This window comes from Trematomus bernacchii, unplaced genomic scaffold (assembly GCF_902827165.1).
Source record: "Trematomus bernacchii unplaced genomic scaffold, fTreBer1.1, whole genome shotgun sequence".
In the NCBI taxonomy this organism is placed as follows: domain Eukaryota; kingdom Metazoa; phylum Chordata; class Actinopteri; order Perciformes; family Nototheniidae; genus Trematomus; species Trematomus bernacchii.
Window position 1 is genome coordinate 1180621 of NW_022987577.1, and position 12428 is coordinate 1193048.

A 12428-nucleotide genomic window follows, 5' to 3' on the forward strand; every position below is an offset into this window, starting at 1 on the left:
GGTGCTGTTCTCACAGAATCAACCCTTGCTAAAACAGAGCTAACATTTTTCAAATTGAGCAAAATGAGGCATGGCTAAAATGCATGATCTGTTTGGTATAAATATGCCTTATATAGGTATGGTCCTACACTATGTTATTCAAATATAGCATGATAGGTCCACTTTAAGTGAAAAATGTTGGAAGTAAATATCAAGAGTAAAAGTAACATTGAGTTGAGAATAAATCTGCAATCTCCAGAGTGAAGTCAAATTATTTGAAAGTCAAAATGTCTAGAAAAAGGGTGGGGATAGGATCCCAAGAGGTTATAGAGGGTATTGAGGTATTGAGGTGATAGAGGTATTGAGGTATAGAGGTATTGAGGTATAGAGGTATAGAGGTATAGAGGTATAGAGGTATAGAGGTATAGAGGTATAGAGGTATAGAGGTATAGAGGTATAGAGGTATTAGAGGTATAGAGGTATAGAGGTATAGAGGTATAGAGGTATAGAGGTATTGAGGTATAGAGGTATTGAGGTATAGAGGTATAGAGGTATAGAGGTATATAGGTATAGAGGTATAGAGGTATAGAGGTATAGAGGTATAGAGGTATAGAGGTATAGAGGTATAGAGGTATAGAGGTATTAGAGGTATAGAGGTATAGAGGTATAGAGGTATAGAGGTATAGAGGTATAGAGGTATTAGAGGTATAGAGGTATAGAGGTATAGAGGTATAGAGGTATAGAGGTATAGAGGTATAGAGGTATAGAGGTATAGAGGTATAGAGGTATAGAGGTATAGAGGTATAGAGGTATAGAGGTATAGAGGTATAGAGGTATAGAGGTATAGAGGTATAGAGGTATAGAGGTATAGAGGTATTGAGGTATAGAGGTATTGAGGTATAGAGGTATAGAGGTATAGAGGTATAGAGGTATAGAGGTATAGAGGTATAGAGGTATAGAGGTATTGAGGTATTGAGGTATAGAGGTATTGAGGTATAGAGGTATAGAGGTATTGAGGTATTGAGGTATTGAGGTATAGAGGTATAGAGGTATAGAGGTATAGAGGTATAGAGGTATAGAGGTATAGAGGTATAGAGGTATAGAGGTATAGAGGTATAGAGGTATAGAGGTATAGAGGTATTGAGGTATTGAGGTATAGAGGTATAGAGGTATAGAGGTATAGAGGTATTGAGGTATAGAGGTATTGAGGTATAGAGGTATAGAGGTATTGAGGTATTGAGGTATTGAGGTATAGAGGTATAGAGGTATAGAGGTATAGAGGTATAGAGGTATAGAGGTATAGAGGTATTGAGGTATAGAGGTATAGAGGTATAGAGGTATAGAGGTATAGAGGTATTGAGGTATAGAGGTATAGAGGTATAGAGGTATAGAGGTATAGAGGTATAGAGGTATAGAGGTATTGAGGTATAGAGGTATAGAGGTATAGAGGTATAGAGGTATAGAGGTATAGAGGTATTGAGGTATTGAGGTATAGAGGTATAGAGGTATAGAGGTATAGAGGTATTGAGGTATAGAGGTATTGAGGTATAGAGGTATAGAGGTATAGAGGTATTGAGGTATAGAAGTATAGAGGTATAGAGGTATTGAGGTTAAACCCCTGGAGCTCTGGTCTAAAGCGGACGGTGTACATTTCTCTCTTTGAGTTCCGGATCATTCTCAGATGAAAGCAGCGTTAGAGAGCTGATGGTGTTTCCAGATGGTGGAGCTGCAGAGGTGAACATCGATCCCCGTTTATGAGTCGTGTAAAACCGTTTTCCGTCAGCAGCAGTTTGGGACACCTTGTTATCCTCAAAGTGCCCCTCTGTCCTCCACCGCTTCATCTTTAGTTCAGTTTCAGTCCATCTGAAGGCTGGGCCTGAATCAGACGTTAATGACAACATCATTGCACAATTCTGACAAACTTATACCTCGAATAAAGAAGGAAACACTATAAACTTATGTATAATATTCAATTAATTGTTTCGAATAAGTAGAGTTATCATCTCGTTGATGTAGAAGCTAAAGAGTTGTAGTTAATACAATGATTCAGGAGGAGTTTGTGGGCTGACCAAAGTGTGAAGTTTTTCAAAATAATGTCAAAATGTTGAGAATCATATCAAACTTTCGGAATAGTTGAAAATGTCCAGAATAAAGTCGTAATGTTGGGATCACATTGAATCTATATGATGTGTTTTTCCCCCTCCTCCTGATGGATGGGGGGTCCTTAATGAAAACCAGTGACATTATGCAATCATTTCAAGTTACTTGTTGTAAAGGTCTAGCGTAGGCCAGAGAAGAAGCCATGATGTTGTTATTGTTGTTGTTGTTTATTCCAAATGGCACTTTATTTTCTATTATTATTTCATCAGTGTTTCTATCATATATTTGTTGTCAATGTAATAAAGAAGGTACACTTTAGCATTTGTGGGGTTTTTGTTTGAGTGCTTAACATGTTATATCATCCAAAACAGTCTAATAGCTTTCTATAGAAACTGTTATTGTTTTCGTCAGCAATCATATTCATTTCCCTGCATCAGCACTGCAGTATGATTCATATTTGTAAACAATTTATGTCAAAATCTGTGAGTTTAACAGATTATTCTGGATTTTTCACTTCATGATTTCTGGTGAATTTCAGACTTTGACTTCTATTAGGAACTTTGTTTGTTAAGGTGTGTTTCAATTGGATGCACAACACTGATATTCACACACCTTTAATTACCGGCATGTTTAAACATTATCATCTTGCATTGAGTTGTTTTGGGGGGGGGGGGGGGTCAGAGTCCTGTATTTAAAGACCTGTCAATCACTTTTATAGGGATAATCCTGTGAGTGGAGGCTTTGAATATTTCCTCCAACACTTAAAGCATCAGCTCGTGACCATCTGTCACTCAGAGGATAGTGGAGGGTAGCTTCGTGCAGATGTGTGCTCTGCAGCGCCCTCTGCTGCAATATATCGGTACTGCAGGTAAACATTATATAGAAATATTAAAATCTATAATCTACATTTTAATGTGTGTGGATGGTGATGCAGATGGGAGGCAGGCGGTCTAATAATCTCTCAATTACATTTACTGGTATAAACTTACAGTATTTAAACTGTGTGGCTCATTATGAAATATGAGGCCTTGTATGAAGTATTTCTGCTCATTTTGGATATCATGTATGTCTTAATAAGTTTAACTTTCATACATATATGAAAAGTAATAAAAGAAAATAATTAAAAAAAAGATTATTATCAACATTATTTGGTTTTAAATGTTTTTTAATATTGTTTTGACCTAATAATCAAAAGCGTAAGAAAAAAGCAATTAGTCAGAAGGTGAAAACATCACAAACTGGATGATAATTAACTCAAATTTAAAATGTAATTTCTGTCACAATATCACCATTAATTCTTATTATTTTATACTACTTTGCCCCAATTTGATTATTATATTTATACAGATTTAAATATATCAAGATTATAAAATTCTCCTTTTTTTATTACTGTTTTCTACTTTGATTTTTAAGTATTCCTCTTTTCCACCTTTTTTTATACTTGTATTCCTTTCAAAATATAAATAAATACAAATAAAAGGTTTTAAACTTCAAATTGGCTTTTCTGATTTGTTTATTTTTTCTATACATATTTATTCAATGACTTAAAACACATTTATTCCATTAAAATCATGTTTTATTCACTTTTAAAATGTGTTATTCTGTCATAGGGCCTAAACATTAGGCCCCAACCATATTTAATTTTCTCTTAATTTCTTTGATGTAATTCCCTTTTTTAACCCCATCACTCCTTGCTGCCAGAAAAACATTGCATTTAATTAATAAAAATGTATAGCAATTTATTATTAAAAAAAACAGACTTTGTAATAAAATAAAAACTCTAATAGACCCTCTATAAAGTAAGCCCCCCCCCCCTGATTTAAATCCTTAATATCTGCTGTCAGTATTTGCTCTCGCACATGTGTTTTTGAGAGCTGCAGTTTATTACCCCGCTGTTACTGCTCTGTTAGAGGTAATTGAACACTAATTACCGTGAAGCTGTAAAAACCCCGCCCTCTTTTCGCTGATTGGTCAGACCCCAGCTCACGTCACCGCTCTGACCCCGCCCCCCTCGGGTTGTCCCAGGTATAAAAGTCTCCAGGTCAACAGCTGAGTGGACAGAAGAGAGTGTGAAGGACTCTACATTCCCCTCCAAAAACAAAAAGACTCAGACACTTTCTGGATTTTCCTTCTTCTTCTTCTTCTTCTTCTTCAAAGTCAACTTTATTGTCAATCTTCCAGTTTTGTGTTCTTCTCCTCCTTCTCCTTCTTCTTCGGTGGTGTTTTAGATTTTTTCTGTGTGATCATGGAGCTGTCGGATATCTCTTTCCCCATCCCTGCCGCAGATGATTTCTACGACGACCCGTGCTTCAACACCACTGACATGCACTTCTTCGAGGACCTGGACCCGCGCCTGGTGCACGCGGGCCTCCTGAAGCCGGACTCTTCTTCCTCGTGCCCCTCTCCCTCACCGTCATCCTCCTCCTCTTCCTCCTCCCTGCACCACCACCACCAGGATGAGCACGTGCGAGCCCCCAGCGGACACCACCACGCGGGCCGCTGCCTCCTCTGGGCGTGCAAAGCGTGCAAGAGGAAAACCACGGGCGCGGACAGGAGGAAGGCGGCCACCATGCGCGAGAGGCGGCGGTTGGGGAAGGTGAATGACGCGTTTGAGAACCTGAAGAGATGCACATCTGCCAATCCGAACCAGAGGCTGCCCAAAGTGGAGATCCTGCGCAACGCCATCAGCTACATCGAGTCTCTCCAGGCGCTGCTGCGCGGAGCAGGGGGGGGCGTGCCGGAGGAGAGCTTCTACCCGGGGATGGAGCACTACAGCGGGGACTCGGACGCCTCCAGCCCCCGGTCCAACTGCTCCGACGGCATGGTGAGTGTCAGGGAGCCAGACAGCTGTCAAACAGGCAGCAGGGGAGGGGGATTTGAGTGTGTTTATCCACTGCGTCTTTACGCACGGAAAAGTTAGTTTTGGTTATTTGTTTGTGTTTTATTCGTTTTTGTATTTCCTAAAAACGCGTGTACAATAGTTTATATATTATATAGTATCCACGTATCTTTACTTTGTTTTTCTCTTTTAGTTTGACTCGTTTTCTTGTTTTGTTTTGGTGCTTTTGTTGGCTCCTTTTGGACGTGAGTTGATCCACTGCGTCTTTACGCGCGGAAAAGTTACATTTTTGTTAAGTTTTAAATCTTAGTTTTCCTTATTTTATTTTATGTGTTGTCAAACATGCAGCAGGGTGGGGGGAGAGGGGGGATTGAGTGTTCTTATGAACGTGTCCAAGAGTGTATCCACTGTGTCTTTACGCACGGAAAAGTTGGATTTTGGTTATTTTGTTTTATTCGTTCTTTTATTTGAGACAATAGTTTATCCTTACTTTGGTTCCTTTACTGGTTTATGTTTGTGTTATTAGTTTTCCTCGTTTCTCTGGGTAAATGTATTTTCTCTCCATCACTGATCTGTATTTATTCTGCGGGAAACCGAAGCTTAGAAACCGTCTCATGTCTTCTCCAAAGGACCGGGGGGAGATCTGGGGAAACTAGCTTGATCTCTCCTCAGTCGTAGTTTTAGTTTCATTCGTTTATTTATTTATTTTCAATAAGATTTCGTTAATTTAATTTGATTTAATTATCTTGAGCTTTTACACATCCTATTAAATGTGTTTTATTACTATCGATTTGATTCGTTTAATCTCAGGTTGTCTTTTTATCTGTAAATTAAGTGACATTAAAAATAGACAAAAACATGGATTTTAATAGTTAATGCAATGTTTTCGTTTTGATTCAGAAAAGCATAATTTTTCTGCACTAGATTTGTTTAAAAAATGTAGTTTTTTGTGGAAACTAAAGCTTTATACATTTCGTTAGATCCCGTATATTACTCTGTCCTAAACGCAGAGATGATTTACGTTGATACACTCGCGATTTTTTAATACAGTGATCATTACATTTTGAATTTCGTCAATTTTTTACGATAATTTCATTTCCATGAAAATCGTTCGTAAACATTTTATTGAAAAATTGATTACTAGTGAAATGATAATATGTGTAGTAGGGTGGTCCTTAGTGCCAACCACCGGAATTCGTTATGATAGTCAAGAAAACTCTCCTGGTGAATTTTATTCAAATTCCAACAACATTTACCCCTCCCTCATCAACCTTGAAGTTCAACCTCACGTAGGGTGGTCCTTCAAATTGAAAGTGGGAAAGTCTAAGCTCCAACCCCCAGAATTCATTCTATTAGTCAAGAAAACTCTCCTGGTGAATTTGTTCCTCAATCTGACATCATGTCCCCCCCCCCCCCCCCGCCCCCCCCATCGCCACGGTGCTGCAACTGAGGCTACACTTCAAGGTCGATGAGGGGGGGGGGGGTACATGATGTCAGATTGAGGGACACATTCACCAGGAGAGTTTTCTTGACTAATAGAATGAATTCTGGGGGTTGGAGCTTAGACTTTCGGACCACCCTAATGTGTAGTATTCCTGTAGCCTACAATACGGTTAGTAATGTATTGTGATTTTATTAAAAGTATAAATCCGTCTTTTTCTCACTTTAACTTTTATTAATTTAGCTTATTTTGCTTATTTTAACACTTTATCTGTCTTTGACCAATTTGTGGAAACTGATCCCAGGCCTTAGATCAGATCTGTGACTGATTTATTGTAAATAATGCAGAAATGTGACTGAAACTTATTTCTTAACTTATGTCTTGTTCCTTTGCCTCTGCAGACGGATTTCACCGGGCCCAGCTGTCAGAAAAACAGAAGAGGAAATTATGAAAGCTCGTATTTCTCAGAGAAACAAAACGGTAAGAAACCCCCCAAAAATAAATGTATAATAAAATATCAAATGTAATATATTTAATATAATAATAACGATAATATATACAGCTTACAGGCCAGTTATGCTGCCACTTAAAAGACGTCTAGTGATAAATAAACATTAAATATCTTCAAATTTATTTATTTTTTAACGTCAAAAAGTGTGTGTTTTGTTTGATTTGCAAATGTGCACATTTTATAATTGTATAATTCTTCCAGAGTAAAGCTATAAACATAGTTGATAAAAACATATAAATAATACAACTAAAAACATCAGGTTTGACTGTTATATTCTGAGCAGGAAAATACAGATCAAAACAGAGTTGTGTGTTATACTTCATAGAGATCAACTATGTATTATATTATTTACTTAGGCTTATTTAACAGTAAAAGCAAAGGGAAGGTGATGTTTCTTAATGTCTTAGATGTGTGTAAAGCACGTTGAATTGTCTTGTGTTGAAAGGTGCTGTATAAAGAAACTTGAAAATTAAAGCTTTATTCAGAATATATATTTATAAGATTTTTAACGTTGTCTTGTGTTTTGTTTTGCAGGTTCTCTGAAGAATCGCAGCTCTGTTGTCTCCAGCCTCGACTGCCTGTCCAGCATCGTGGAGCGGATCTCAACCGACACCCCCTCTGCCCCCGAGCCAGACCAGAACCAGAACCAGAACCAGAACCAGAACCCAATCCAGAACCCCATCCATACCCCCATCCATACCCCCATCCAGACCCCCATCCAGACCCCCATCCAGGACCCAAACCTCATCTACCAAGTCCTATAAACCCCCACTATCTCTACCTTTTAATTGAGTTTAACTGAACTGAGTTTCACGACCTGTTTGCACCAGATTCCTTCAAAAAAAAAAAAAAGTATGGAAGCTCATTTGTGCCAAGAAAGAAATGAGAATTCTGGGGAAATCCTTTTGAGTTTAGTAAAAAACAACTTAAGACCCATTTACTTATTGCAAAAGTATTTGTCGCTATAGGTGGAGTGTGTTATTTTATATCAGACTAACTCTACCTTTTAATTTAATTTAACTGAACTGAGTTTCACGACCTGTTTGCACCAGATTCCTTCCAAAAGCCAAATGTATGGAAGCTCATTTGTGCCAAGAAAAAATGAGAAGGAGAATTCTGGGGAAATCCTTTTGAGTTTATACAAAAAAAACGTAAGGCTCATTTACTTATTGCAAAAGTATTTGTCGCTATTGGTGGAGTTTCTTATTTTATATCAGATTTTATAGATTTTATAATTACCGAGCAAACTCCACGTGCAGAAGACGATTTTGCAAAGACAATATTTTTGTATTTTTAAGTCTTAATCAAACAGCTTTTAAATAAGTATTTAAAATATTAGTTACAACAAAAAAATATAGATAATTATTTCAAGATAAAGTCGTGTAATCTAATTTTGACTTGTATTTTGAACATTTTAAGAATATATTTTGTTGACCTGACATGTAAAAAAAAAATTTGAAAGAGGATTCAAAGTGGATTTTCTCATTCCCAAGTTTCCATACGCCATATTTATTTTCCTGGCATTAATTATCTTTCATATTTAACTATATTTAACCCTTGAAATTCTCTTTCCTGCTGTAAAAAAAAGTGCATTTTAGATGTAAAAACCACTATGAATGCTGGGAAATGTCGTTTTTAAACACAGGTTTAGTGATGAATACAACTCGGTTCATTTCTTACAGTATTTCAATTTTATTTTAAGTTATGAGAAGTTATTTTAAAGGCTGATTTAGAGTCAGTCGTCCAGATGGATATTTTTTTCTTCCTCTCTGTGCAAAAAGTCTATTTGATGAAGGACGGAGGCCAAACAAAAAAAACATCCATTTACATTCCTCCACATTCGTCCATCTGAAGTCGTAAAAAAAAGCCCCAGCTGTTTGATTCCCTCGGGAAGAAAAGCAACTGCAATAACATCCAGTGATATTTTAAAGATATGTCATGCAAAACTGCAGTAAGTAACAACAACAATGTGTGGGAGTCTGTCTGCTTCCTGTTCAATTTAAAAACAATTATTATTATTTGATGTTTTCACTCACTGCAGCGGAGGACCACTTTTCTGTTTCTGTACATACGATGTAAATAAGAGCTGATTTGTTCCAATGAAAGTGTTAATTATGTATTTAATGTTTCCGTCTGTACGTGCTTTTGTTTGTTTGTTGTGAAAATGTTAAACTTTATATTTATACATCTGAAAACTGAGTGACAGTCTTATGACTAATAAATGAAAACGAATATTTATACAAAAAAAAACACGACTCTGCTTTTTAATTTATGTCATTTTCTGATCAGGATTATTTAGATTTTAAAGTATTTTATTGAGAGATAATAACATTATTTAATGGTACAAAGAATATATATAATACGTTAATTTAGATATACGCACTTTCTGCTTTTAAATATTTTAATCACATTTAGCTGTTTAATTATTTTATGATGAGCCATTTAGTCTTTTTTAATAATTTTACAATTTTATTTTCACTTTTAGAGAAATTAAAGTATATTTTGTGGTAAAGCTCAAAACGAATCATATAATTTTGCACCAAAAATTCAAAAACGCAAGTGAAATGAATACAAGATATTTATCAGCTTTAGGAGGATTTTTCACCTGAAAACACAGGTACCAGTCTGGTAGTAAAATAAACCATTCAACCTTTAAACCTGCAGCGCCATCGTGTGGTCGCAGAGAAGAACTGCATCTACAGAGGCTTTGGTGTTTTTCGAGATTACAATGAAATAACTTATTTCTTAAAGAGGACATATCCTGCTGATGTTCAGGTGTATATCAGTATGTAGTGTCTCTACTTTAAAGAGTCCTCTCCTGCTGATGTTCAGGTGTATATCAGTATGTGGTGTCTCTACTTTAAAGAGTCCTCTCCTGCTGATGTTCAGGTGTATATCAGTATGTAGTGTCTCTACTTTAAAGAGTCCTCTCCTGCTGATGTTCAGGTGTATATCAGTATGTAGTGTCTCTACTTTAAAGAGTCCTCTCCTGCTGATGTTCAGGTGTATATCAGTATGTAGTGTCTCTACTTTAAAGAGTCCTCTCCTGCTGATGTTCAGGTGTATATCAGTATGTAGTGTCTCTACTTTAAAGAGTCCTCTCCTGCTGATGTTCAGGTGTATATCAGTATGTAGTGTCTGTACTTTAAAGAGTCCTCTCCTGCTGATGTTCAGGTGTATATCAGTATGTAGTGTATCTACTTTAAAGAGTCCTCTCCTGCTGATGTTCAGGTGTATATCAGTATGTAGAGTCTCTACTTTAAAGAGTCCTCTCTTGCTGATGTTCAGGTCTATATCAGTATGTAGTGTCTCTACTTTAAAGAGTCCTCTCCTGCTGATGTTCAGGTGTATATCAGTATGTAGTGTCTCTACTTTAAAGAGTCCTCTCCTGCTGATGTTCAGGTGTATATCAGTATGTAGTGTCTCTACTTTAAAGAGTCCTCTCCTGCTGATGTTCAGGTGTATATCAGTATGTAGTGTCTCTACTTTAAAGAGTCCTCTCCTGCTGATGTTCAGGTGTATATCAGTATGTAGTGTCTCTACTTTAAAGAGTCCTCTCCTGCTGTACTGATATGAATGATACTCTTATAAGATGTATGTAGATAGTATAAGAAATGTGCAGAATTTGACAGTTTAATGGTGGAGGTACACACATATTGATAGATGTCTTGTAATGCACTGTTGAGGAACCTGCGACCCAAGTTTTTCATTCATTGCATAACTACACCATAGTTGTGTATATGATATGTCAATAAACCTTAGAAAATCTTGAAATCTTGAAAGGGATGTGCAAAATAGCCATTATATACAGTCTTTACTGAACTATTAGTAGAGAATAACGAGTAATGAATATACTTTATAGGGATCTGCAGATAAATGTTGGTGTGGGGGGGGCTGGTCCCGTTCGAATCCAGTTTTGGATAGTCTGCCGTGGTTTCGTTCCATTTCAAAGAGCTGTTTGATGTTCGGCGTAACCTTGGCGCACTGCCACTGCAACATCCTATCCCAGAGCTTGAAGATTAATCACGGGGACTGTAGTCCCAAACGATAGCTGGGGATTATGGGTAGTGTAGTGTCTTCGGCCATCCTAAACTCCGAAATGTTTTTGGGATTTCATATCGCATTAACACCATATCCCAACGTGCATTGCGGCTAAAACATCCAATCACCGAGCTTAAACCATAGCTGAGGATCTTGGGTTATCAGTTCAGTGGCTGTGTATCGCAATGATGCTCGAAATGTCCCATATAGGCCTACGTCTGTTTCCGGTTATTTTAACAAGGATAATTGTGTGCTATTGTTGAGTAAATAACAGTGTGTTATTTAGAAAAGAATAACAAATTAGAAGGAAAAAAAGTCAGACATTATACGATTTAAAATAAAAACAATAATCGTGGCTTGATATTGAGTAAGAACATGTTTTTATGAACCACACAGCTTCCGGTCTTCCAAGACACACAAAAAGACGTGTTGCAGGCACGAAACATACTACCAATAGAAATACATTGATTTTAAAATCGTTCTGTGTGACACGAAAAAAAGGGGAAAATCGTGTTGGTGAACACGAATCAATAGATTACATGTCGTGACTATAACACGAAATGCCGTGAGACTGGGTTGGATGTGGTGTATATCAGTATGTAGTGTCTCTACTTTAAAGAGTCCTCTCCTGCTGATGTTCAGGTGTATATCAGTATGTAGTGTCTCTACTTTAAAGAGTCCTCTCCTGCTGATGTTCAGGTGTATATCAGTATGTAGTGTCTCTGCTTTAAAGAGTCCTCTCCTGCTGATGTTCAGGTGTATATCAGTATGTAGTGTCTCTACTTTAAAGAGTCCTCTCCTGCTGATGTTCAGGTGTATATCAGTATGTAGTGTCTCTACTTTAAAGAGTCCTCTCCTGCTGATGTTCAGGTGTATATCAGTATGTAGTGTCTCTACTTTAAAGAGTCCTCTCCTGCTGATGTTCAGGTCTATATCAGTATGTAGTGTCTCTACTTTAGATTTCCTTCATTTTTTAACCATAAACCAGCATTTATCTGGACCTATTTTGAGTAAGTATGACAGATAAGTGTCCCCCGAGTGAAACGCATCAAATTAAAACCTTAAAACAGCCCCAGGGTAATCCCCATGTTTCTAAAAACGTTTCACTTTCTAAACCAAATCCCAATTTTAAATCATCTTGGAAACCAAACTGAAGTGAAAGCAGCTCATTGTTCAGAGGTTTCTGTCACACTGAGCTCTGCTGGGCTTTATAACCTTTACCTTCACCAGGTGTTCCCAATCAACACACACACACACACACACACACACACACACACACACACACACACACACACACACACACACACACACACACACACACACACACACACACACACACACACACACACACACACACACACCTGCTTCCTGTCCTGCCAATCAGGAGGTGAGTAATCACAGTGAGGAATATTGGATTCAAGCCTCTAAAAAACTAATTAAATAATGGTGACGGCTTATTGAATGCATTTTCTAACCAATAAATGATGTCTCTTGTGACCTTTTTGTTGTTGTTATAG

The 12428-nt window shown here is 37.3% G+C and overlaps 1 protein-coding gene across 1 annotated transcript; it reads left to right on the forward strand.

Moving 5' to 3' along the window:
• The first annotated feature begins 4169 nt into the window (after positions 1–4169).
• On the forward strand, positions 4170–8680 carry myod1 (myogenic differentiation 1). The gene is made up of 3 exons (XM_034126845.1): positions 4170–4903; positions 6761–6839; positions 7405–8680. The coding sequence occupies exons 1-3, from the start codon at positions 4325–4327 to the stop codon at positions 7632–7634; spliced, it is 888 nt and encodes a 295-aa protein (XP_033982736.1). The 5' UTR covers positions 4170–4324; the 3' UTR covers positions 7635–8680.
• Positions 8681–12428: the final 3748 nt, after the last annotated feature.

What these genes read in the sequence shown, in the direction of transcription:
- myod1 (XM_034126845.1), top strand. Translation starts at nt 4,325, where the DNA reads ATGGAGCTGTCGGATATCTCTTTCCCCATCCCTGCCGCAGATGATTTC. An exon ending in CCAACTGCTCCGACGGCATG is followed by an intron (nt 4,904 to 6,760) that starts GTGAGTGTCAGG and finishes TTGCCTCTGCAG; the next exon opens with ACGGATTTCACCGGGCCCAG. An exon ending in TTTCTCAGAGAAACAAAACG is followed by an intron (nt 6,840 to 7,404) that starts GTAAGAAACCCC and finishes TTTGTTTTGCAG; the next exon opens with GTTCTCTGAAGAATCGCAGC.